This window comes from Manacus vitellinus, unplaced genomic scaffold, assembly GCF_001715985.3.
Source record: "Manacus vitellinus isolate BGI_N305 unplaced genomic scaffold, ASM171598v3 scaffold_8_pilon, whole genome shotgun sequence".
NCBI classification, from domain to species: Eukaryota; Metazoa; Chordata; class Aves; order Passeriformes; family Pipridae; genus Manacus; species Manacus vitellinus.
This window is the reverse complement of record NW_021940864.1, coordinates 20,924,791-20,952,636: the sequence shown is the minus strand read 5'-3', so window position 1 is coordinate 20,952,636 and position 27,846 is coordinate 20,924,791. Positions and strand designations below refer to the sequence as shown.

Below are 27,846 nucleotides of genomic sequence, written 5' to 3'. Positions count from 1 at the left end.
CTTGCACCGATGAGCTGCCCCTGCTCGGAGCGGGGATGTGCGTCAGTACAGGCACCGATCTGCCGGTGCTGTGTGCGGCCGGGCCCCGCTGGCACAGCCCTGCCCTCGGGGCGAGGGCTGGCCCGGCTCCCCCCGGCACAGCCGGGGCCTGTGGGCCCGGCCCCGCCCGCCGAGCGCCGCCGCTCCGCGCCCGCCCCGAGCCGCGGGAGGCGCCGGGAGCGCGCACGGCCGGGAGCGCGCGCCCCGTCCCCGGCCGGTGGCGGCGTGGCGGAGATGGCGGCGCGGCGGCCTCGAGCGGGACCCGGGGGACTGGCAGGACTTTTCGGGATTTCCAGCCCTCCGCGGGGAGCGGCCCGAGAGCGCCCGCGACAAGGCGGCTGGGCGGCGGGGATCTCGGGGCGAAGCTGTCCTCTGCTTCGAGCCGCCGCAGGCCCGGGCTGGTGGGCGGCGGCGGCGAGAGCCGCGTTCCGCTGCGGCCTCTCACGGAGCAGAGCGCATTGCAGGACGACGAGTGAGTGCGGGCCGGGGGTGCGGAGGGGCGGTGGGGAGCGGAGGGCCGGCCCGGCCTGAGTGGACAGCGCGGCCTGACAGCCCTGTCCTAGAAAGCGCTGCCCCTGGGCCTTGGCGAGCCCCGGCAGGGCTTGTGGGCTGCAGGAATGGAGCCTTTCCCCGCCCCCGGGGCTGCAGCTGCGAGCGGCCGGGCCCGGGCAGGAGGGCACGTTCGGCCTCCGCAGCGCGGTTTTGACGTGGAGCCCTCTGGCTTTATTCCCGTGACGGCCAGGGAAGCGTGTGAGCATCCCTGAGCCTCTGACCCCGCCGGGCTAACGAGAAGTACCTGTCCTGAAGTTCAGAGTGACCGGGGGTAGTGTTTGTTTAGCGTCTCGGAAAGTGCCCACTGTCTCTGATAGTGCAGAAAGCAAATGAAGAACAAAATCTCAGCTGCAACCGTGATAATTGTGGGGGGTTTTCCCCTGAGCAATAAAGCTTTTCTGATTCATGCTGATTTCCCAGTTTTTAAACATTATTTTACAAATATTTATACTTCTACTATTTTATTATTTATACTTTTACTATTTTATAGTAAATTCAGTCAGCTTATCTTCATTAAAAATACTGCAGTTTTACTTTAAGGTAACAAAATTGTATGTCGTCCTCTAAGAGATGAAAAAAAAAAAAAACCTGTCAGCAAGAGACTAGATATCTATGGTATAAACAGTGAGGTAAGTTCAGAGAGCCGTGAGTCACGTTGGGCAGTGCTGGGGCTCTGTCTGCTCTTCTGTGTCTGGCTCGACCATTCCTCTGACCTCCTCTGAGCCTTAGCTAGGCAACCACTCCAAACATCCACCCACAGCAGAAAGCCAGGGCTTGCTGGGTGAAGAGGAAGCAGCCTGCTCGCAGAGCTGCTCTGTTGAAAGTCTGAACTGGTGTACCAGAGTGGGTCTGCGTGTGCAAGGCTCTAGTACTGCCACTGTAGAAACAGCTACGATTGACAGAGTGGTGGGCTAAACTCAGAAAGAGTACTTCTGGATAAAACTAAATTCTTTCAAAGTTTTAGTATAATTTGTGTATGTTTGTTGTTCTGTCATAAAGGGAAAGAAAAAAAAAACTGGTTCAGAATTTGCTACTCAGTCTAATTCCTTATGCTAATGTGCAGAAGGAAAACAGGAACAGCATTAGGAATGGAATTTATAGCTCAGTCCAAATTTTGTTAAAGGAAGGGCTCATCCACACCCGAAAGATTTTGAATATGGTTATATAATTATCATGGAAGCTGTGTCTTCATTTATTCTTCTATTTCACTTCTGTGCGTACATTGTTTAAAAAGGGAAATAAATTATGTTTATCAAAAAACATTTTCTCTTAGCTTCAAAATTAAAAATATTGTGAGTAACTTGCAGATGAATATTTAGGGAGGAAGATATAATTACTGATACAGGTATATGGTCATTAAGAATATGTTTATTGCTGATCGATTGCTGCTTATTTTAAAGTCTGTGTTTTTGTTCCTTTATTCTTCTCTCCAGGATTTGGAATGCTTTGACTGATAATTATGGTAACGTGATGCCAGTTGACTGGAAATCTTCCCACACCAGAGCTTTGCACTTGCCAACACTGAATCTTTCAGAAAAAGGGGTAAGTTCTGATCAGCAGAGGTACCCTCTTTGGATCTTTTTTACTCAGCAGCGAAATAAAATTGTTTGTATTTGTATAAAAAAAGTGTCGTTATTAAATGACTGAAAATATTTTTAATGCTTGCCATTATACATGAGAGGTTTTTAAAAATAAAAAATCTAACAATCATTGATGTATGTTTGCATCTCCTTGGGTTGAAATAATGCAGGGTTAGTTTTAGATGAATGTTCATTAGAGCCAGAGCATTATAGAAAGAAATGTAAAATGAGAAAGTGCTTCACATAAAATCTTTCTACTGTCTGATTCATGTTGGACACTGATGTGGGTAAGGGAGGAAAAAAGGCAGGGATACCCTGATTTAGTAAATCCAGTATGGACTTTTTTTAAGTTCATCTCAGTCTGCAGTCAGATGGCTTCTTTAACAGGAAAGGTGGCCCAGGAGACACTGAATTGCCAGAGTTTGTTTTGTTTTCCTTATTTAATGGTCTGGGGAGAGAACAGGGAATTAAGAGCTTCAGAGAGGTTTATAGAAAGGGTTGTCCTCCGATCTTCTTGTAAGTGGATTAAAACGTTTCAGGAAGAAAAGCCAGGAGGAATTCCCATCTCACAGGTCTTCTGAGGAAAAGAGTGGCTTATCTTTTAAACATAGTGAAGTTGAGTTACGTTGTAAAAATATCTGTCTGTGTAACTTGAGAATAGGGTAATGCTTGGACTTCAGCCATCATTAGATAATCCACAGATGCTTTTAATGTGACAGGAGTGAAGACTGTTCTGCTGAAGAGGATATTTTTGGGGTTCAGCAGGGGAAGGTGCCAATTTGGAATTCACTTTATTGATTTGAGACTGATGTTTATCCCTTGAATTTGACTTGTGTTTATTCTAATTTTTATTAGAGTGCTTGTTCAGATTTTCTAAGTGGTTTTAGAGTAATTACATCCTTACCTTTTAAGTAAAAATACAAGCTCCCCCTGCTGTGACCTGGTGTCACTGAAAAATGGACTGGAAGACTAATGCATTTCTCGATAAGGAACTAAGTATAATGTTTTTAAAAAAAGTTTCATATAGTTTTTGTAAGTTATTTGCAGGCAGCTATGAAGAAAGTACATAAAAAAGTGTAAAGTGCTGTTGCTGGATTAGAAAGAATCTTAGATGTGCTGCCAGGAGAGGGAAGAACAGTTTATGGATTAAACATATCTCAAGGTTTTTCAGCTTTCACTCCACCTGGCATGCCTTCTGATGTGTAAAGCCTGTCCGTTTGGGAGCGTTTGACATACTTTTTTTCTGCTTCTTTGTGTTCAGCAGTATTTCTGGATATGTGACAGCACATATGGACCAGCTAGCAGCTTGTTTTAACTTTCTTACCAGGAATACTAACAGCTAAGCAACACTTCCGTGATGCGTTTGAAACTAATAATATGCTGAGGAAGTTGTGCTTAAAGCATTTCTCCTCTGTTCTAGTAGGAAAAAATGTGAGATGAATAAGGCTGATTCATCTGATTTCAGTTGCTTCACATCACAGATCTGCGCACACTTTTATACGTCTCAGACAGTGAAAGAAGCGAAGCGGTTGGGTGGAAGTGTTGTACGTAGTTGTACAACAACAATTACTTGTTTGTTTTATTTTTGCTACATTGCTTTTAAATGGGTCATTCCCTGGTACTGTGAGGACAGGAGGAGGCACGGAGTGTGGCTGTGGGGAAAGCCAGGTGTTCCTTTTAGCACAGGCTACAGCTGATGCTGTGGTGGTTTATATCCTGATAATCTCAAATATTTCTGGACATGTTGGAAGGGGAAGCTGATCTCCTTCTTGATAAACTTACCCTTGCTTACGGTCCCATTTTTGTTGCTGTAATCTTGTATACATGGAAAAATATTTGAGGATGGCAGATGTTAAAAAAATGTCAAATTGGAGTGTATCTGTGTGGTAGGTGAAGAGATATTCTTAGTGGAGCCTTGTCACTGCACGGTAATTGTAATTCAGATTCTGGGAAAAAAGTGGACATTTGACTTCATTCTGAGGACTGAAGAAATGTAAATTGTATGTTTTCCCCTATAGATGAGCTATCTGGGGATATTGGTTGCAGCTTCAAAATGAATCTGAAAACTATTAGGGTTTCTGAAGAAAAATTGGGAAAATTGGAGAACTACAACAAAAATTGAAAACTGATACACTGAGGCCAAGGACTTTGTACAGCCAGTCATAATGCTTGTAAATTAGCCCAAAGACCAGTAGAAGCAATTGAGTTAAAAATGTCAAAGGTTAGGGTTTGCAGCTCTGTGGGGCTTTTTTAGGTTGGTTTGGCTGGAATCTAGTAATAGACAATGTGCAGGAAAAACTAACAACTTTGTAAATAAACTAGAATATATCACTGTGTGAGAGTAAAATATACATGACTAATTAAGGAGGGGATTTAAATCTTTTCTTTTACTATATGTATATCTTTGGTTTGGAAGGATGAGTATAATTTAATGGTATATGTATGAGAACAGTGTTACTTCTCTTTCTTTTTGAAAAGACCCTGAGGTATTCACCAATGTATTTTTTAAATAATCTGGGGTGATACCAATGTTCTGATACCAGTTTTCAATATCAGCTCTTCTCAGCTTTTTTCCATGTCTTTTATTAAGTGATAACGTAGAACTATAAAAGCACAGTTACTATAAAGTAACAGGTTTGTGTGATGTTAGATATTATAGGCAGGTTTTTTCACCATCCACTGACAAGCGTCTATCTTCACTTAAGATTTAAATATCTACTTTGGATTGACAGCCTTCCATGTAGATATCTACGTGTCAGTGTGTATATGGTCTTTATATGCAGAGATTATTTAAAGAGTTTAAAGACTGATGGCTATTTTAACTTTCTGCAGTTGCAGTTTTGATTTCATTTTCCAGGTTATTTGACAGCAAGAATTATTGATTCCATTATTGCAGGCACAGAATCTGTTTCATTCTTAAAATTCAGTATTAGTTTTGGGTTTTAAATATATACATGTATTTTGTACACTCACATTTGGATGTGTGTATATATATTTATATAAATACACCTTTTCATGCTTTTTAGGTAAATGATAACTTGAACCTTGACCTGTCAGATGATGAAGAGCTGAGAGAACAGTTGGATATGCATTCTATCATTGTTTCTTGTATCAATGAAGAACCACTTTTCACAGCAGAGCAGGTAAAGTGTCCAGCAAAGTTAGTGTTGTTGGTGTAATATGTTCTTTTAGTCTGTTTTTTTTGTTCTTCTTCTTCTTCTTGCTCCTTATTGTAGCTAAGCTTCTTGGTTGTTCTTTATTTAGGATTGTAATAGTGTGTGAGATACTACTATGTCATTCAGATTTGAAAAGTATTCCAATACTTCAGGTGAGGTTGATAGTCCAGGGTCTTTGAAATCTTTATGCATTTCTTACCATGAATCAGTCAGAAAGGCTACTAAATCAGGTGTAAGAGTTAAAAAGCAAAAATATTTTCAAAATCTTAGTGGCGTGGTGGAGTTTGTAGTTTTCCAGCCTGACTGTATGGCAATTCATAGCTTCACGTGGCTTTATTGTTAGCAACAATTCTTTGAAGTTTTTGCCTAACTTGAGAGCAGATCAATGTTTCTGCTAGTAAGATTTCAGATTACTTAGTGCCTAAAGACTTTGGCTCCAAACCCATGGAAATTGCTCTTCTGAGTAAGGTTAATGATGGTCTATTAAGATCCTGCTTTAGGAAGCAAACACAATAATATATTTTCTTATTATTTAAATGGTTACCTGTGAACTCTGATGAAGAGGGTTATTAATAATATGAGAGACAGGATTGCTTGAACTGCCTCAGCTCTTTTTTACTGTGAGGTGGATCTCAGCAATGATTACAGCCTTTAAACGTGTAAAAGTTGATGTGTTACTTATTCAGATGTCTAGTTAATAATTTGTCCTGTAGAACTATGGTCACTTGTATAATGCAAAGTAAGCTCTCCACTCACAGAATTTCTGTTCTCATACTTTCTGTCTGGCTCAAGTCTTATGTGCAGGGATGCAAATCAGCTTCAGGTTATGGTGGATCAGTTTGTAAAACTTCTCATAGGCACAGTAGATTTTCAGGCTGTTCAGGGGGTTTTTTTGGGTTTGTTTCTGAGGTTGTTTGGGGTGGGGGTATTTTGTCGTTTGTGTTGGGTTGAGTTTTTTTGTTTGGTGTGAGATTTTTTGGGTGGGTGGATGGGGGGTTTGTTTTGTTGTCTGTTTCTTTGTTTTTGCTGGGGTTTGGTTTGGTTTGGTTTTTGGTTAATTTTCTTGGGGTTTTTTAGGTAGAGAAGTATAGTGAAGTAGAGGGACGTAATTAGTTTTCGGTGTGTTTTCCTTCCACTGAATACTCAAGAAAGATACTGCAGCTTGCTCTTTCGTTCAGTTCTCTTAAGCAGAATCATGTGTACCTTCATACAGAAATAACCATGTAGTTTCAACACACTGCTTGCTATGTGATTACCAATTTACCGTGACAAGATACGGGTATTCTCAGGGAGCGAGGATGGAGAGGATGTCAGGATGATATTTTTGACTCTCTTCCATCTGGTCTTGGTGTTAGTTTCATCAAATGGCAGGCTGTTTCTCTTCAGGCAGGAGGGTTTTCATAAGGGTTTTCATTTTTCAAAGGTGATTGAAGAAATAGAGGAAATGATGCAGGAATCGCCTGATCCAGATGATGATGAAACACCAACCCAATCAGATCGGCTCTCTATACTTTCCCAGGAAATTCAGACACTTAAGAGATCCAGTACAAACAACAGTTATGAAGAGAGTAAGTGATATTTATTAAATATTTTGCCCTTATGCTTACTGAAAATAGTTGAAAGGGTAAGTTGGCCATGTGTTTAATTCAAAGGAAGTCCTTCTTACAATATATCTGTATTCAAAAATATTTTCAAAATGCACTGAAAGACTAGTCTAGATTAAGAACATAAATAGAGGACTTATCTTTGTCAGCTTTCATAACTAAGAATAAGAATAAAACTTTATAGAATTTCAATTTAAAGCAAATACTCTGAAGGCTGATACAGTGGAATGGGATTTCTTCATGGGTAGAGTGATAAATTGGTAATTGTTTATTAAACTTTTGCAATTTCTGTAAAGTGAGACACTTTCTTGATGCCCATATGCTGTTTAAGATTAGCTAAAGCTCTTGGAAGCTGTACAGTAAATAAGGAAAATGGTGTTTCTTTGGTACTGTTTCAGTCACTGCAACATATCTTCATTGACAGTAACACAAAAATAAGATGACCATTCCTTTTTTTCCCCATAAGGACCATGCATATTTTTCAGTCCTCCCATTCCTCTTCAAAAAGTTTAAAAGTTAAAAAAATCCTTTGTGTCTTCTACTCAAATTAAATCATCTGTGCTTCCCTACACAAAAGCAAAGAAATTGCACGTATAGTTTAATTGTAATAGGTTGAATTATATGAAAAAGAAACCTGTGACTAACCACTTTCATGATGGAAAAATTTGTTTAATGTACGCATTTGTCACAATCAATTCTAGAAGGTGATAGGGATACGAAGAATATTCATTAGACAGTCGTTATACTTTGGTCCCTCTTATGAAGTTTGATGATTTCTTTCCTGTAGTCTGGGTCATCAATATAAACTGTAGAAGATTCAGAAAACTGGCTGACCTCTTGAGGCATCACTTACAGTTTCTGCTATGTTTCAGATTTATGGAGGAGATACCATTTTCATGGCTGGACTCTCAACTGTCTCAACACATAAATTTAAGGAATGTGAAAGCAAAATGTATTGTGTTCAGCAGGGCTTCCTGCTTTTCTGACAGTTCCATATGTCTTTAGGTTTGGAGCTAATCAAGCTTGCTTGGTATTTCATATCATATTTATTTTGCTTTGTCTTGAGTCCATCTTTTCTGTTGCATCTTTATGGTTTAAAGGTCAGTCTCAACTGAACTGTGCCTTGAGTTACTTTGGCAGTTAATTTAACTTTGCTTCACCAGTTTCTCAGAATCTGCTTTCTTGTCTTTCAGGTCACTATTTTTTTAAAAGCTCTTGTTACCTTTTTTCGGTGTGTGAAGGTGCTTCAGTGTTGGTCTGCATCTCTGAAATTTTTGCAGGTTTTTGCTGGCAACTGTCTGGCTTTTATAGGATAGATCAGAGGTGTTCATGTTTAGGATTCAGAGCAGGAAATCAAAGCTTGTATTTAGTTTTTTCTTGGATAGGAAATGACACGTATTAAGGCAGTCCAACAGTCAAGCTGTGGTTACACAAGTGAGTTCTTTAGCCTACATATCTAAGTTTCAGTACATGTAGTCTTCTGTATTTGAATTCCTCTGTCTTCACTCACCTGCATTAGCTGAGTATTTCCTATGTAGCCCTTTGTAGACTTTGATAATGACAATTGATCTGTCATAAACAAGTCAGAACTGCAATTGGGTAGCCTGCACCTATGTTTTTGGAACAATTGTTTCTTAGGCTGTGAAGCTGGTTTTTAAGTGTTGGGATTCACAGGTGCTCTCTCTCAGTACTGTAACAGGGTTTGAACAGAGTTTAAGGCCTAAGCTACTCTGAAAAGGTCTCCTTGACAGAGAATTGTCTTAACAGGTTTCATCGCTTTTTCTTTAGTTGAATAAGTGACAAGGAGCTTTCTACAATCAATTTTCCCTACTGTAATTTAAGAGAGAAAATCTACATGTCATGTATTACCTTTGATGCTTCTAAGAGCAACACTTTTTTGTAGTTTGTGGCCTTATTTATATTTTTCAACACTTGTCTTGTCAGTGTTTTCCCTCACAAGAATTTTTTTAGACATGATATTTACTAGACTAATTTTATGAAACTAAATAATTGCAAACATCTATTCCGTGTCCTTAAACAGATTGTACCCGTCAGTGTAATCAGGACTAGCTGTTTCTCAAGTGCCATTTAAAATTATGGTCTTTGACATAGCAACTGCTGGGACTTACTAGCTTCCTGGGTGTGTCAGACTTAAACTGGAACAAAAAGCAGTCCTCTAAGAATGTCCTCATTTCTAACCCAAGCAAGCCTCAGAACATTTTCTTGATCATAATTTCACTCTCTGTAACACATGACCCAGTAGTACCTTTGAAATGCAAACCTGGATGTTTGTTTTTTCCTTACAAACTGACATTTTACAAGCTTCTGATTTAGCTTTGACCAATTCAGTCTCATGCTATCTCAAAACTATTAGTACTATTGATCTAGGTTTTTGTTTCAGGCAATGCAAGGCCATGCTTTTGACTACGTGGAAAATTTGGAGAATTTTGCTAGTTTTTCTGCTAAATACCTCAAAAAATGTCATAAAACTTTGGCACAAGCTTTTATTAATATGCATGCATACCTTAGCAGTATACCTTAGCAGTATCACCAAGAAGATTTTCTTGCTCATAGAATATAGTTTCTGTATTGCTATGGGTGAAAAGCCCAGGGATTCCAGAAATGCCAAAGTTTTGATTGCCGTCAGAAAATATGAAGGCCTTTTACTTTGAACAGTGAGTGCAGGCGGAAAGTAATAGTTTACAGTGGTGTCAGAAGTTTAGCACTTATTTCAGCTTCCTTAACTACCAACACACTCTTCATATTTGCAGATTATCTCAGATTTCTCAGAAGTAAGAAAAAGGTTTAACTGTCTTCTTGTTGTTAATCTTGCTGCCTCTTTTAGGAATTCTTTTTGGAATTTTATTTTAGAGCTTAAATATAGTTAAGAGTTAAATATAGTTAAAGAATTGAATTTTTTGTTTTGAGAAATTTCAGAGTACTTTTTTCTTTTAATCCCCATAAGTTTTCTCATGCTTAAAATCTTGACAGATTACTTTTTATATGAAATATTTTTAGGAATAAAAAGATTGTCTGTTGCTGAATTAAATGAACTGCTAGAAGAAATTGAAACTGCTATTAAGGATTATTCTGAGGAACTGGTACAGCAGCTGGCTCTACGAGATGAGTTGGAGTTTGAGAAGGAAGTGAAAAACAGCTTCATTTCTGTCCTCATTGAAGTGCAAAACAAACAGCGAGAACACAAAGAAACTGCAAAGAAGAAAAAGAAGCTGAAAAATGGTAGTCCTCAGAATGGCAAACAAGAAAGAGGTCATATGCCTGGAACAGTAAGAAAATTTTTATAGCTCTTTATACTTTTAAAATGTGTTTTGTTTTTTCTGCATGGGAAGTAGTAGTTCTAGATTATATCAAGATACCTGGTACACTTGCTTCTACGCTTTCATTCGCAAACAAGGCTTAGGCACTTCCTATTGAGAATTTTTTTTCACAAAGTTGTATAATATTTTCCTCTTCCCATACTCAAAAAGGATTTCTTTAACTGTTTGCAAATTAGCCTGGAGCCAGCATACCTTTCTTGCAGAAAGTACTCTCTGCAGATGTACTGCTCTGTGTTCTTTTGTCGGTAGGCAAACTCATTTATCTGTTTCGTTTCACTGTATGAATTTTAATATGTTTTAGTCTTGCAGGAAATATTGTTGGTGTAGTTGTACAGATGTTTATTGATTGTATTGTTTTTTAGGTAGGAAAAAAGTGAAAGTCTTACCCAGATCTCTTAACCTGGGGCAGAGTTATTACATCCAACAAGAGACAGGGATAAGGCCAAAGTGTAGTGCAGAGGTACAGGGTGGGGAGAATTTGTTTTACTGTTAACAGAACAGCAGCAAAAGGAAAAATGGAACAAAAATGTCTTTCAAGTGGAGTTCAATAAGAGGAGTCAAAGAATGAAAGAAATTAGGTTATTAGCTTGTCAATGCAATTTTTTCTTTCTTATCTGACTAGTATAATTTTAAATTATTTGCGATATTAATGTTTGAATTTTTTAGTGCCTCTTACAGAATGCAAAAAATGTGTTTTTGTAGATCTTGGCTAAGTCCCAGAAGGAATGCTTCAGTTGGACATTAAAAGGTTTGGGGTTTGCTTTTCAAATATAAGGAATGAACATTTATAATGAAATATAAACACTTCAGAATCTATTCCTAAACTTACAAGAATAAGATACCTGTGATATAACCTAAATGGGGTTTTGATCTCTTCTCTATAATGAAAAATCTATGTGTGTAGCTAAATGTTAATGAAACTCTGAGAAAGTATATGTCTGAAAAAGCATACAAAATTGTCATCACTTTACAAGAGCACAGTGTTCCTTCTTGGTTCTCAGTCATGGAAAACCAAAAAGGGGTATTTTACCTAGAAAGAAAAATAACTGTTTGGTTTTGAAACTTGAGTCAAGTGATTCATAAGCTATTCTGGTTAGTTTCAAGTTTAGAAACGTGAATGATGCTTACAAATATAAGTGTATGTTGTCCCAGTATAAGATATTTTCGTATTTGGTCGCTTGAAGATGCTGATGTGTCAGGTTGCTTTCTAAGAGGGAGTGAACAGACTAGCTCATAAGTAAGACTGTATGCTGCACATGTGTGATTCCTTTGAAAATAGCTTTAACTCTCACTAGATACAGATTTGAGAGCCCTCTCCCAGAAGGAGGTGCAAGCTTCCTTGCTTCAACACTCCTTTTTTTTTCTTTTTTTTCTTAAGAAAGTGCTGAGAATATGCATACAGAGAGTATGTTCAAGTAGCTTTGTGAAGAGTGGGTTTCTTTTAGAAATAATGTATAAATTAGTAATTTTATTAACTATAGTGAAGTCTCATTTAAATACAAAGATTGGAAGTAGAGTTAAATTTTCATACTCTAAGAAAATGAATTCTCCTGTAGATACTGTAATTGAATTTGAAAGAAAATAGATATTTTAATTTTTTATCCTTGATACAGTCTTTGGGTAAATCACTTTCTTAGAGTCCTAAGACTTTTACCTCTCTCATAAAGGCAAACTGGAGAGCAATTAAAAATAGTCCAGGCTTGAAGATACCAGTTCCCTTAAGTATGATATCTTAAAAGGGTTAAGATGGCTTTGGTAACATTTATGTCTTTACTGACCTTGTTGTGCTTTAGAAAGCAAATGAATACTGTATTACAGCACATTTTATTCCCCCTCCCATGTATATATACATTCAGATAAACATGCTGAGGTGTGGTCTTTTTACTGCCCTGTTTCAGCAGCTTGACAGTTTCTTCTTATATTCTTGTCAGTTACTGATTTTTATATTGCATGCTAAACATCAAAATTATTTTGATTTTTTTATTTTATTTTATTTCACTTGTCTTCTCCAGCAAACAAAAATGATTACAAAGTTCAAGGAAAAAAAACTGTGGTTGGATTATATATTATTTTTTCTTTACTTGGATTCCACAATTCTATGTAATGGAGCTTGAAATCAATATGGGTGTATTATTAACTAGTTTTGGATGTTTTATCATATTACAGAAAAGGGGGAATTGTAATTGTTGCTTCAGTTGTGGAAAAGGAAGCATGAAAGCGTAAAACATTTTGAAGAGGTGGAGACTGAACAGTGTTTCTAGTAGGTGCCTAAAATCCGAAAAATCTGAAAAATTGGTATCAACAGTGTCTTTAAATGTATATCATTCAAACACAAATGTTAGAGGAGATTTTATTATGAACTAAACTTTCAAAAATGCTATTTTTTACATTCTAAAATGAAACAGCCTTAAAAGGCAAGTGTCGATTATCAGTGAGAAGGTTTTATTTGAATAAATTTTGATGTAGAAATACTGCTTAACTGCCATTATAAGGTTTGCTTTTTAATGATAAAAATTAAGTAGATGAATGAAGAAATAGAAATGTGCTGAAATACATCTCAGAGCTTGTCTTTGTCATTTGTCTTTCACAGTCTTGCTGATTAATAGTCCTCTGAACTTTTCTCTGTCCCTTTTTTTTCTCTCTGCTGTGTTTTCACTACTTGTAGCGCTTCAGCATGGAAGGGATCTCAAATGTCATACAGAATGGCTTCCGCCACACGTTTGGAAACTCGAGTGGAGAGAAACAGGTGCTGGGCTATCTTCTCTCTTTTTTCTCATTCTTTGCCTGCACTTTCAGGAGCTGAGATCTTGAAAATTGACAGTAGTTGAAGATAAATGCTGAGACAGTTAAAAATAGGATAAAATGTTGGAATCTCTGCTCCTTCCCTGCCTCAGGACTCTGATCAGCCTTCAGTCTCTTTCTCTCCTCAACAGCTCGAGAGAGTCAGGACTTGATACCCTGATGCACTGAGCTAATAACCTGTATTTCTTACCCCAGACTAAGTCTGTTTTGCCATGATGCATGCTTCAGATACGTTGCATGTCTGTAAAAATATAATATCTAGTCAAAGAATATGTATCAGGTTAGATGTAGCGTTTCAGCCTTCAGCATTAACAACTTGCACACTACCCCCAAGTGCAAAAAAGGTTTTGTTTTCTTTTTTCTTCAGATGTTCAGAGCTGATATATCTAAAAACAGAGTAGAACCTGGAAAATGCATAGGCTGTATTGTATGTCTTTTGCCTTTGGAAACTGCATGCTTTTAAAAGCAGTGAAATGTGTGCAATGCGGATTACCGATATAAAATACCTGAGCCATAGGCAAGATGTTTTATGTCCCTCAGAGGCAAGATTTTATGCCTTATTTCAAAATAATACTTGCCTGTTTATTTCAGAAATGTAGTATGTATTTTATTAAATGCATTCTGTATTTTAGTGAACTGTTAATGCTTATGATATTATTTAGTCTTTTGGCACACATTACAAAATATTGGTATTTCACATTATTTAACACATAGCCACCCATTATAGTTAATGCAGTTGTGCCAAAGGAGTGCATTAGAGTTAATTTTTTTTTCCCAGTGAGAAATAATTTGAGGCAATAAATTGTCTGGTAGTTTAGAAGTCAGGGCTGATTAGGCTTTTGTCTGGGAGATGAGTGTTGTATCCTGCAGAGGACTTCGGGAGGTAAAACAACAACACTCAAGTCATTCCCGAAGCATGAGGTTAGAAATCATGGACTTACGCACTTACTCGGGCAAGGGATATGTATGAGAGTTTATGAATACATTGATCCAGATATTTGTCCCCAGCTTTCGAGATCTTGAACACATGTGCAGAGCTTACCTAACTGAGTATATTATCTCAATACTAATAAAGATATAGCTCTGTTGTTTTTTTCTTTGCTATATATATATATATACAGCTATTTACCTGTATCTTTAGGCATTTTAAATATCATGTATTTTCATGACATGAACATATTTACCTATGCCATCCCATCACACTTTTTGTTAAAAGACTTTCACTGCTTCCTTCTAGACATAAGTAGCATAATCATATGTTAACAATAACATTGAGTGGATAACTCTTCCAGTCATTTTTTGAATTAATTTACTAATGTTATTCTTCATGTTGATCATACTTTTCCCCTGATTTTATCTGATACGATATCCTTGTTAGTGGGGTTATGTTGTTTTTTTCCTTCCTATATCCTAAGGCATCATGGAAATAATATGAACTACACTGGAGAAAGGTGGGAAAGATAATTAAATCTGTTCTGATTTAGTTCCTAGAAATCCATTTTTCTATGGCATTTGTTTTCTGTTTGGAAGGTTTTTGTTTGATTGGGCTTTTTTGTCACATTACCAAACCCCTGGCCTTGCTTCTGAAATATTGGTGTCATCTTCTTATTGTATCAAGTTGCAGAGTAAAACAAGTATCAGATACTCAGTTTCTTAGTGCTACTCTCACAGTATTAATTTGAGTGGTTTTTTCAGGGTGTATTGTCATTATAAACTCACATTCATGTGTTTTCTGCTAGCAGGCAAGAGTTAGCTAACAATCTGGAATTGCGATTAAAAAAAACACAAGGACAGACAATTTTTTGTGTACCTGGGAAGGCAGAAGTTCCTACACATAATGTCACAACATAAAGTTTATGGCAAGTTTGAACACTTATTTTAGAACTCTTTTCAATCTTTAAATTAAGTGGTACTTCCCACCTTCTACTACCCTCTGATAGTGGGTACTTCCTTTTTTAAATTTTAGCCCTTTTTTCTGTGTGTATGTTTGAGGCATAAGTGAAAATTAATTGGAGTTCTTGACAACATTGAAAGATAAACTTCCAATGAGCACTTCTTGTTCCTATGTGATAATGCAGTTGGGAAAAAAAAAAACCAACACCCCTCTGCATAAAAGCCATTGAAATGTTTGTAACTCTTTCTGTGATCATACTTCCAGAAGAAAATTCAAGATAGTCATCTTAATTTTGATTTTCAGGCATATCAGACACTTTTTCTGGTTATAAATTGTGATGGGAGTTGCTGCTTATCATCAAATCTGCTTCAAAAATTTAGAGGTCACAGATTTAATCAGTGGTCATGTCAGTCAGCTACACTTTAGTCCCTTTTTCATCCTTTTCATATGTTATCCTTCACACAGCAATTTATGGAATGAGTTTTTATAGTGTTATTATAGAAACTGATTGTTACAGCCGCAAAGTATTGATGAGAAAAAGAATTTTTTCTGGAAACTAGAAAAGAAATTGCTTTTTCTGTTTTTTTTTTTTAATTTTTACTGTTAGAGAGGGAAAATAATAGGAGGAGTTTACAGGAGAAGAAAAACAGGGATAAATCGATGTTTGATCCAGTGAAACATGTCGTGGTAGTTTGTTGTCTAGGTAAAAGGTACAATGCCACTTAGTTCTGAAGGCTGGAGAAGACAGAGGTCTGATTTCTGAGTTAGTAGATCCACTTTCATCTTTGACATTTGCAGATTCAACAGCCTTTTATCTAGCTGTCGATTCTGGTCATTTCATTAAGTGGACACTCCTCTGCTGATACTTGGTTGGTTACATCTCCTATAAGAGATTGAAAATTGACTGTTTCCTAAGAAGCATTACATGCTTTCCTCTGCTGTGCTGAGTGGATGTGAGAAAATGCCAAAAGAAAAGGGAGGGAGAAAAGCACCCTGTGTTTGCAGAAGGTCTTGGTGAGGTGTCAGTACATCCCGTACAACTGGTTCCCTTAAGTGACACTGAACTGAGTCTGTTTGGCTTTAGACAGATGATGTTTTTGAGCGTGAGGTGCACGATCCTGCTGAAAACATGGCAATGGTTGTAGCAGCGTTTGGCAACACTCAAATCTCTTCTGCAAAGTGAACCTCTTCACCAGAGTCTGAGTTACACTTGACTCTCACTGAAGTGCTGTTACTCGGAGAGGAGACTTTTTACCTTGTATGACATGTTTTCTGCTTGTTGCATGGAGAACTACACAGATCTCAAGTTGGATGAGGGATTGAGGGTTACTTTGCCTACTACCTTATAGCTCTTAACCCATAATAAAGTTCCTGTTAAATTCTTACAAACTGAATTGAGGGAAGTTTATCCACTGGAGAAAATTCCAGTGATTTCAGTACTTTTTAAATGCTGACCTCTTTAAGAAGAATATGCGTCCATATAGGCTGCAAATTAAGATAGCATCTAAAATGCATTTAATAAAAGCAATAGAGTTGCTTCAGAAATTTGAAAATTAATCTTGTTTGCACTGCAGGCATGAAAATCTTGAAAGAGGTGAGAAATTTTTGCTTTTTTTTTTTAAGCAGACAAGAATTAAAGATTTCAGTAAATAGAAAAAAATTGAATTGGTTTGAAGCAATCTGTTAGCACACTCAGCTATTAAAATGGATAATTTAAATCAAATTCCAAATGGTGGGGCCTTGTGTTTCATTAGGCTCGCCTTGTTCTTTTTGGTTGGAACCGTAAAGCAGCAGAAGGTGAAAGTTGTCCATTTTCATTTTCACCTAACTGAAATTGGGGGCATCCTAATTTTCTTTGCATAGGGGACTAGGTCACCTTCAGAGCTGGGACTGGGCTTTGATCTGTCAAAATCTTTGGAATGTTTCATGTTCTTGATACGAGTTAACCGGTCACTGAGAAAGTCTTGTGGCTGTTTTGAGGCTGTTCAAACGAAGTTCGAGTTTGAAGATTTGTTTAGGTTTTTTCCCAAAATACTTCTTAGCACTCTTCTGCAAACCTGAATGCCTTACTTAAGGTATCTCAACAGCCTGCATCAGTTGTGCTCTGGAATCCTTTAAAAAGGTGACTGTTCTTAGTTTCCCAAGTTACTTGAAGGTTACATCCATATTTACCTGGAAAGGTTTTTTATGTATTTTCTGGAAAGAATTACTTTCTGATTTTAGGCACAACTCATGATACCTGCTTGATATTTATACTCTTTTTTAAGAGCAAGTTTGAAAGTTGTTCATCTGCATTTATAGTGTTGTTTGAGGAAAGGTTGTTCTTTGAGCTTTTTTTTTGATTGTAAGAAGTACTTTAAGTATATGAAGGACTTCTGGAGGGAGAAGAGGAAGGATTTTGCTATTGGTGTGCATAGGCTCTGAGGAAGAAGCATAGCAGAGAAACTTTATACTGTAAACAGCTCCAATTTTTTAAATACTTTTTTTTAGTGTTTAGCTGCATGGCTTCTCAAATGGCCACATAATTTGGAAAAAAAATAGAAATTGGCTTCTGTGATAAAGGCTTTAGGATAGGAAAGGTAGAATCTTAATTATTTGTGGCTAACAATTTCAGTTGCTACAATTTTTGCAAAATAAAATGCAAGCAACAAAGTTGCATGAAAGGACCTTCAGTTAACTCTGTGTTTCATTTGACAGTACTTAACAACCGTCATTCCTTATGAGAAGAAAAATGGACCCCCATCTGTTGAAGATCTTCAAACATTAACCAAAAGTGAGCATATGAAGTTCCCCCACTGATCCTTTCCTCTTTGTATTTCCAATTGTGTTTGCTCCAAACCATTACTCCATATACTTTTCTCTTCCCCCTTACCCTATGCCATGTATGTAAAGTTGCATGATTTTTAACCATACTTTTCGGCCAGCTTTAACTGAGCCTTCATGGTATGTTGGTTTTCTATTTGTTCATTGAAACCTTGAAGGCTAGAAACTTGCATGTATCAGAAAGTAAAAGTTCTCACATTACTTTGACAGCTGGGCCTTATGGAAAATACTGCATGTCGTGTAATTTGGCAATACTGTCTTGTAGTGCCCAATATACTCCTGTTTGTTTAAACTTACTGTGCTTTATTGAGGTTATTGTAATGACTTTGAAAAAGTGAAGTGGATGTCAAGACACTTGTGAGTAGTTGCATAATGGTTGTGCTTGATTGCCTTTAAAATAGCTGCCTTCTCTCCATAGTTTTAGTGGTTTGTTTGGGTTTTTTGTTAGTAAATTTTTATAATTAGGAATTCCAAACCAAACAAGAGTTTTGACAATGCTTTTAATTCCCTGTTCTTCACATCTTTTTAGCCAGATCCTCAAAATTATTTATAAGTTCTAATTTCTCTAGTTGTTTGGGGGTTTTTTAACTCTAATTTGCAAGAAAAAACAAAGTTGTATTTTTAAAAATTACCTACTAAGGTGATTTAGAGCATCTCTAGGAGTCAATGGCATCTCCTTCTTTTGAGGTTTATAGGAACAGTTTAAAAATAGGTGGTAGAGTGCGTCAGTGTATTTTATGAGATCTCAGTGCAGGGCTTTGGATCTAACTATGTCTTAAGGTGATTTTCAGCAGCACAGTTCTGTGATTCCACAGGTGGCTGAGATGGTAAAAGGCTCATTGGTTATTTCCTAGAAAGAGAAAATAAATAATGTATAAATTCTGGAGTAAATGAATATTTAAGCAGGAATTAAATTTCCCTTATTTTTCTACAGTAGACACCCTTAACTGTTAATTCATACTTATTTTGTGACAAATGGATTTCTCATTTTGTGTCTATTCCTGCAGTGAAATTTTATCCTCTTGCTATATTTAAATTTCTCTTGAAAATATTAAGCAGAGAGAGACTAAAGCCTCCTGAAAACATTTTGTGTTGTTTGACAATTTATTAACAGAATGTCTTGTACAAATGCATTGTAAAGAGTATTCATAGTATTGACTTCTGTTGGCTGGTTGTGGCTGGAACTTCATCCTGTGACTCCATTGCAGGTCTCTGACTCGCTCTCTGCTGTTGTCAGGGCCAACAGTAAAGAAGGTGTTTGGGGCTGTTCAGTTGGTTTTTCTTTCAAAGCTGTATATTATTCCGTAGTTATGAACACTAATGTCTGTCTGTAACATAAAAATTGATATTAAGCACTTTATTAAGCACTTGTTATAATTAGAGTTTAGAGTCTTGTGCGAGGAATTTGAAGATTACTGCTATTCGATATAATTCTGTATTTTTGATTCTTTCAGTCATGTCCAGAGTGCTTTATAAAAGGGTTGCAACTGTTTGTCATTATGGAGTAACAGACAAGCTTATATGTGTCAAGTTGAGCTATTCCACATGCTTTCCTTTCTTCAAAAATAGGCAAGATGGACATGATTGTCTTCATATACATCACAAAAATGACATTTTGGCATTATTCTAAGTTATTGCCAAATTCAGTCATGTATTTAAAATTTTTCTAAGCTACAGCAGCTAACATTCACCATTTCAGGAGGAAAAAACCCACCGCTAATATTTTCATAGAATAAGTCACATAAGTATTTCTCCAGAAAAGCTTCATTGTTCCATGATTTGAGGTGAAGATGAAAGATATTAAGTAATGGCGCATACTTTTGTGGCCTGAGATTTCCAGCCCATCAATAGTTGTTAGCGCATATTAGTTTTGGGTGTGGTGGCTTTCTTTTGGTGAGATTTTTTTGTAGGGAAGAGGTCCTTGTTGTTGTTGTTGTATCTGATGACATTTTATGTAATAATTAACCACATGAAATGGGACTCTTGCATCCGTGTACTGTGGAGTTCAGTGAGAATTACACAAGTGAAAGGTGGAGATGTGATGTGTCTCATTCATTGTATCTTCTCATATTTCAATTAAGAGTTTTCTGACTAATCCGGTAGTAATGTCCCTATGAGTAGTTGAAACAGCTCCATGGTATTTATTTTGAGTGTTGTGTTTAATTTATGGCTAAATATCTGCTTTACTTTTTTTCTTGCTTTAGTTCTACATGCCATGAAAGAAGATAGCGAGAAAGTGCCAAGCTTGTTAACAGACTATATTTTAAAGGGTGAGTGTGTTTCTTGGCAGGGATTTTATTTTATTCTGAATTAACTTAAAGTACACTTAAGGTGTATTTGAAAAGAATGATCCTACAGCATTCATGAATTATGTTGCCCTTCTATCAACGTAATTTTCATTTATATTCTATTTTGTTCAAGATTTCTGATTATACAGTTCATAAATAAAACATGTTTATTTTGTTTGTGATAGTATAATGTAGTAAGTATGCAGTGTATATTCAAACAGCTGAACAACAGCAGCAGGAGCAAAGAAATCTGGCTCATGAAGTTAAATAGGTACAACTTATGTTGTACAGGTTTTTCAGAATTAGAACTCAAACTGCATTTGCTATATGACTGCTTATAACTTCATTTTAAGTGTTGCCTTCTGATCGATAGTAAAAATTATTTATCTATTTTACTTGTTATAGCTTCTTCACATTTTATTTTAAAAGTTTTTGTATGAGTCATTTATTTTCCGGTATTATACATTGATGATATTAAGAGAATTTCAGGCATTGAAAGTCACTGCTTGCTTTAGCTTTAAGGAGCTGTTCCAGGTAGCTTCCAGGTTGTTAAATTATTTTTAAATGTTTTTATTCTGACTTCGTTTTTGCCTAGATCTTACTGATGCTTATGGTCTTACTTCAATTCTTGGCATATAAATGATACCAATTTTTTTTAGTGTTTTAAGTTTAGCATATGCATCAAACTCCCAAGATCTGAACAAACAGCTGCCACTCAAATGTATATTACATTCTGCTTTTCATGTGCTGCAAAAGTTTTTCTCTTCTTTCGATATCATGCTTTCCAAGTCTCGCTATTTTTTCAAATATACAATCATTTGACTTAACTCCAGGTGATTTTTAAAGGTTTTTGTGTTTCTTACACAGACATTCTCATCTTACACATATTTGACAGTACTATCAGGTTTAAGTTATATAGTGCATTGTTATTTAAGAAAATCTGAGAAGAGCTGTTCAGTAGTCCAGAAGCTCCGACAGACTTCCTGTTGGAAGAGGTCAATTTCTAAGTTTTGTGTAGGGTTGCACAAGTACCACATACAGTAAGAATGCAGAGATCCTTTCAGTTAATTCCTTTGATTTTTCCATTGTTTGGTTACCCTTTCTAAAAATTCATCTTAAATTAGACAAATGTATTTGCTTATGAGCTGAGAACCATGTAGGATGAAAGTTTTTTTAATGGCGATGGCACTAGTCTTTAATTTTCTGAGGCACAATCTTTGACCCAATCGTTGTCAATAATTAAAAATTTTTGCTCTTCATAATACATCTGGTAGAAAGTGATTGGATTTAATAGTGGTTTTTACAGTGTCTGCTCTTATTTTTAGATGTAGCTATCTAGAAAAACCTTCAGATCACTAGGATACTGAGAAGAAACTGGCTGCCTAGGGAAATGGAACAATCTCCTGCAAAGAAGGCTTATAGACATGGATTACCTGAACGTATGATAGGATGATCTAGGAAGCTTGAACTGAAGTTTCCTCCTGCCTCTGCATGCTTGTGACTTACAAATCACCAGGATGTTCTACTAGCTAGATGTGACAATCACAAAAACATCCTACATATGCAAGTGCTGTTATCTCTAAATTGTAAAACACAAATGAAGACTAATCACTAAAAGGCAATTTCCCCTCAGCTGCCATTTCCTTAGTGAACAGGACCAAGCCTTTCTTCATCCTGTGTGGGTCTGTGTGCACAAGTGGCAGGCAGTTGTACAAGCTAGGGAGCACAGAATTTTACTCTTCCCTTCCGTATGGCCTTAACTGAGCTGTTGACATTATGTTAAATATTTATAACTCAGCTAACAGTGTTTCATTGTAATGCAGATTTATCCTGTGAAACAAAGTCTTCCAGTTGTTTCTGAAGTTGTAACCTGTTTCTCATTTTCTGCCACTAAAACTTCTGGCCTGAAACCTCAGTGAGGCTTTCATGGCACAAAATACTCCCAACCACCTGTCTATTGTCTGGAAATTACTTTTAAAGCTTGTTAAAGGGAGATTAGGTGAATTCTCTACAATCACTAAGATTAACTTTTAGCTCAGCTTTTGTACCTGAAATTCCAACCTACTCCTTACATTCCAAAATAAAAGTAGTGACTTACTTTTTGAAGATTCTGCTGTACTGTAAAATATCTTGGCAAGATAAAAATCTTTATGAAGATTTAGGGGTTTGAATTTGTTTTCCAAAAGAAGTTCTGTATCCAGTGGTAATAATCCATATGGTATGGTGGTAATTGTATTCATTTTACAATTTTCTCCTCTGTGATCCAGCTGTCGTCTTACACTGAATGGATTTTATTGCTTTTTCTTAAGCATTAATCAAGAAATGAAATTTTGAAATGTGTGAATTATATCACCAAACATACTTTGTTCTGTTAAAATCTTTTAACTGCTTGTTCCTTTGAGGATCATTTTGTCTAATCTTACAACAAAAAAAACCAGACAGGGTGTTACATGTGACAGTAGGATATGTGTAGCTTTATGGAAAACCTGGTTATTTTGGCATTTGTCTGCACAGGTAAGTGCAGACAAGGTTTCTATTTTATATATATTTATAAATATATATATATATTTTATTCTACACAGCAAAGAAAAAAAATCTTAAAAGTAAACCCTTAATGATTTTTTTAAAGCAGCACTGTCTTGTTATTCTATGGTATGTAAGAAATTAGAATATGCAGTCTTACGTGGGTGTTGTGGCTGTCCACAGAATTATTAGTAAACTTTCCCAGATATTGCTGGCCACCGTTGAAAAGTTACTTAAATGGTTTCGAAGCAAGAGCTGAAGAAAAAATATCAGGAAAAAGATTATTTTAACAATCGCCAGAGTATTGTTGGCACAATGCAATGGGAAAAATAAAAAAAGAATGCTGTGAGCCTGGAAAGGTAAATGGATCCATAAGGTTGAGCAGTAAGTGGTGATGTAACAGGAAATGTTACCACATTACTGGTGTTTTGATAAGAAAAAACCCAAAAGTCAGTGAAATGAGTTTATGTTTTCTTTGAAATTCAGAGTGTTTTGTAGCATTCACTATCTTGAATAACTTGAACTAAATGCCAAAATAATTCTGAAATTTGGATCATGTAGGAAGACACGCACAGTTCCCTTCTGTCTAATAGTCACTATCTTCATTTAATAATGATTGAATAGATTTGTTTTGACAAGACATTTTGGGCAAGAGCTGGAGCATGGAATTGAAGGAGAATTCTGCAGTCAGATCGCCTATTGATCTTCCATGGATTATTCTTGTACTTTTTTTTTTTCATAACCAGCTAATGCTTCTGAAATGCTGCAAATAGAAATCCTCAGAACATGGGATGTGCAAATCCAGTATAATAAAGAAATTACAAAGAACAGTGCAACTTAGTGCATTTCATGTTAGGGAAAAAAACATATATACTTCTCAATAGGATTATTAGGTTTGAAATTTTTTCTGATGTTTGCTTTTTTAAAAGCATCCTCTTTTCCCAATTTCTACTGCCCCCTTGTGTCCCCTAAAATGTTAAAAATACGATTTTTTTCCTCATGCTCAAGTCCCTCTTTCCAGGGGTCAGTTAGCTCTCCCCTGGCTCTTTTCCACAGGGAATATTTCCTCACAGGTAAGTGTCCAGAAGCCAGACTAAGTACATATTCTGTGCAGAGTTGGGTCCAATGCAGTAACTTACCTTCTCTTGTTCATGGTGCTCTTACTGAAGCCCAAATTATTTTCAAGGGAATTTTTTCTTTTTGTTGGGTTCTGTTTGTTTTTACTTTTCAGTGAACATTTCTATCCTTAACACTAATGAAAAGGACTTAGTGGTTTCCTTTGCAAGTAAATTTTAGTTCTTCTCCCATCAGCATATGATTCATGTAACATTTTAATATTGTATAGCTTTAGAATTAAAATAGATGGTAACATGAAATTGATTAGCATTTGCAATTGTGCTTAATTTTTTCTGAATGTATTTTAATATATCAGTATTGTTATTATATTTTATCGGTAGAGATCATGAAGTAGAAACTGGGATTTGAAAAAGAGTGTGGGAATGAATTTGCTGACAGGGAACGAAGTACCAAACCAACACTGAAATTCTTTATCTTAAAAGGCACACTTCTGGACTGAATGAATTAATTAATCATTCTCTGTACCTTTTCAAGATTAATATTTTCCTTATTCAGGAACACAAATAAGCGTAAATATTTATGACATCCTTGAAACATAACTATTATATAACAATATATGAGTACGTATTCATAGTTGAAATGAATGCCTTTGTAATCAGATGTGTCATTCCAGTAAACTGTTATAAGATGTATTTATTGATAAGCTCTATGTTCTTTTCCTTAACAGTCTTGTCCTTAAACAGTAATCGTGACATAAAAATACAGTGCTACAAATAATATGCTATACATTACTACTTAGTAAAATGCCTGAAATACCTAGTTTTGTTTTTTCTAAATGTAGATGTCATGAAAGCAGTCATTTTCCATCTTTCACTTTGCTCTTTCATATCTGTCCTTTCAAGTAAAAACTTAAATATTTTTTGTTTTAATAAAACCAGAATTTATACCTTATTCCATTTTTAAATTATGCAAGTATTTCAGATGATGAGAACATTTATTTTCTTGACTTTGAAGTTTTTGTTTAATTGTTACACCTGACTTCTTTATTTGCTTTTGTGTTGTGCTAGCATTGGTTTGAAAGCTGGATTGCTCTGAGGTTTGTGTCTTATGTTGAAACAGGAATGAGAAACACATGAAGGACATGTCTTATCTTCCCACTGTGTGATTCTTGTACACGCACCAGAATTAGAAAGTAGAGTTAGAATCTCATTGTCAGTGCATATTTTTAAAATATAACTGCATGTGTCACCTGTTATTTAATGCTCTGTTTTCTCATAGAACACTTCAAAAAGCACTGTTTAAGACATGACCTTTAGTTAACTCATTTCTGGATAGTTAGTTAAAGGTAGTGGGTTGTGTCACTTAATTACCTTTTGAGAGAGGCTGATAACTTAATTGCCAGTTTCAAAAGATTCCTAGATTTTACTGTGTTACTAATAGGGTAGAATTCAACATTTAAATATTTTAGTATATACATTACATTTTTATACAGACTACATTACATTTTTATACAGACCAACTTCACTGATGTTTATCAAGATGTATTTGTGGTTCTTTTGCAGTTCTGTGTCCTACATGAAGAGGGCTGCCTTTCAGAATTAGCCATGCTCCTTTCTGTGATGAGAAGCTTTCTGTGGATATAACTCATAGTATTTTTTCATTTGGCACTATACCTAAAAGAAGTATGCATTTACCTCCTCTGTGTGTACGTGGATTTTCTGATCCTGCAGTAAGTCGTCTGGGCATGACAACTCATTCATTTTAACTTAATAGTGCAATGAACTGGAGCAGGGAACAAACATTGTACAGTTTTACTTGCATTGTTCAGACTTTTTAAAGTCTATTTTTACATTGTATAGCATGTAGTAAATCCTCCTGCACATTTTGTTGTTGGAAGGAAAAGTAAACTTTGAATAGTGTAAATAAAACAAGGCTTATTTCAAGGAATCCATATTTAAAAGCATCCTTAGTTCCTGTAGCAAAGATGAAAAAAGGATCGTAGCCAGACTTGGAATTAAGGATTCAAGAGACTTCTCCAGGACGCATTCGAGGGTGGTGTTGGTGAAAGTCAGCAATCAACACTTCTTTGAAAATGATAATGTTGAACTATACAACGGTATTGTTCATAGATGAACAAATCCAGATGCGTTGGTCTGACATAAGTAATTGTGTTACCAATTCTTTAACACAGACATCTGAGAAATGTAATGTTTCATATTTCGTTTTATTTTAATTATTAATGTTCACGTGGCTTAGATATGCTCCCATATTGCTGCTATAGTTTTAGAGGTTTTAATAAGTGTTTGATCTTAATGAAAATGCTTCAGTATATAAACATTTTAAAAGACAATATCTTTTTAAAAGTACATGTACAGTTTGAATAACTTGCACCTGGCTTCCAAGTTAGTATTATATTGAGACATTTGTTGTTGTGTTTCTAAATTTTACTACAAATCTCTCTTATAAATTGTATGCACTGTCTGCTCTGTGATGATGTGTCTGCATTCAAACAGATGAGAATGTATTTTACAAATCCTGTACAAGAAACATACCCCATAATCTCAACCTTAAACACTTGCCACAAGTAATTTTGCCAGTGTTAAAGATTAGATTGAAGTTTAAAGAGTACTAATAAAAAAAAAAAAAAAGAAAAAGGAACTATTTTCTAGGTTGAATTCCTATTGATTCTATACCCAGATTTATATACTGAATGTCTAAAGGCACTGGAATATAAGGTTCTAAAGAGATAAACTTGTGTTTTCTTCAAATAGTTTTTTCCATTTGAAATCTTCGGGGTTTTTGTTAGTTAAAGAGAAATATGCTCTTGAATACCTTGCATCACTTCAATGCTCATTTTTATCATCATCACCAAATACTATTTTGATCAGTAAAATATATTCAGTTTAAGAATAGTTCTCATAATGCTTTTTTTTTTTCCTAAGGGCCTCAGAATTTTTGTCTTTTGTGCCTTTTTAAGACCATAAATTTTTCAGTTTAAAATTCTTTTTCTCTCTCCCCTCAGTTTGACACATACTTGCCAGCCTGCTCAGGAATAAATAGATGCTCTGCATAAGTGTGTCATATGTAAAGTTTTTTCATTGCTTTATTTTATTTCATTTGTAGTTTCTCTAAAAAAGAAAGCTGCCATTTATTTCTGTAGCTGTTGTGTTATGAACTCATTATGGCATGCTTTTTGTATAGAAATTCTTGATGTTGACTTGATGTTGATGCCTGGAAACTGGCAAAGGGGGTGACCCTGCTTTATTTTTAAAATGGTGCACATGTGAAACCCACCATGTCTCTATATGAGATCTATTCAGAGGTGCTTCAATCTCCTGTTGAGGCTTGAAGTGAAAAGATGGAACAAAAAAACCCAAATAAACAAACAAACAAAACCAAACAAAAAAACCCCCACAACAACCAAGGGAAGAATTTAAAAAAAAAAAAAAGAAAAAGACAATAACAAAAAAACTTTTGACAAAGTTTGTGTTACTTGTAGCAAATCTTGGATGACTTAAAGTCATGAAATACTGGAAGTAATGAAACTGGAAAGAAAACTCACACTAAAGACCAGAAACAGCTTTAGTGAGCTAAGCAGCTGCTTTGGTATTTCATGCCCCTCATCAAACTAAGCAAAATTTCATTTTGAAAAGTACCTGTTTACCTTGTATGCATTAAACAACTGCCAAAGATGGCAAGTATTATATGTATACCTATATATGTACATAAAATATAGATCTCAGAACATTTGAATAAAAAGAGCCATGCAAATCTACTTTTCTGCTGAGTTCTATGCACTTTGTATTCTCTATTACGCATCCTTTTTCCAGATCCATAACTGAATCTTGCATTCTTTCAGGGAGATGGATTTCGTTGTTCATTTTAGTTTTTGCATGTGACAGCTGTAAATGGCCATCCAAAAGCAGTAGCTGAGAGATGCCCTACCAGAGATTTAGTAAAAATACATTTTTTACCAACATCCATTTCATGTTTGATATGAAGAGTCCTGGAAGCAAAGTCCTCCTAAAGTCATTGAATTTTAAGGTACTTAAGTTATTTGTATCACTTGCTATAATAGCATCTTTTTTTTTCCATTGTTTTTTTTCCTGTTTTGTTTTTTAATCTAACTCTTCTTCTGTGTTTTCAGCTG

At 36.1% G+C, this 27,846-nt stretch overlaps 1 protein-coding gene across 1 annotated transcript; it reads left to right on the top strand.

Moving 5' to 3' along the window:
* The first annotated feature begins 9 nt into the window (after positions 1 to 9).
* Positions 10 to 27,471, top strand: FEZ2 (fasciculation and elongation protein zeta 2). Its single transcript, XM_018085256.2, is given in 11 exon segments — positions 10 to 291; positions 293 to 441; positions 443 to 511; positions 2,025 to 2,133; positions 5,198 to 5,314; positions 6,771 to 6,915; positions 9,970 to 10,238; positions 12,955 to 13,035; positions 17,683 to 17,758; positions 20,013 to 20,078; positions 25,259 to 27,471. Coding segments are annotated over 11 exon segments (1,380 nt in total). The 3' UTR covers positions 25,276 to 27,471.
* The last annotated feature ends 375 nt before the right edge of the window (positions 27,472 to 27,846 follow it).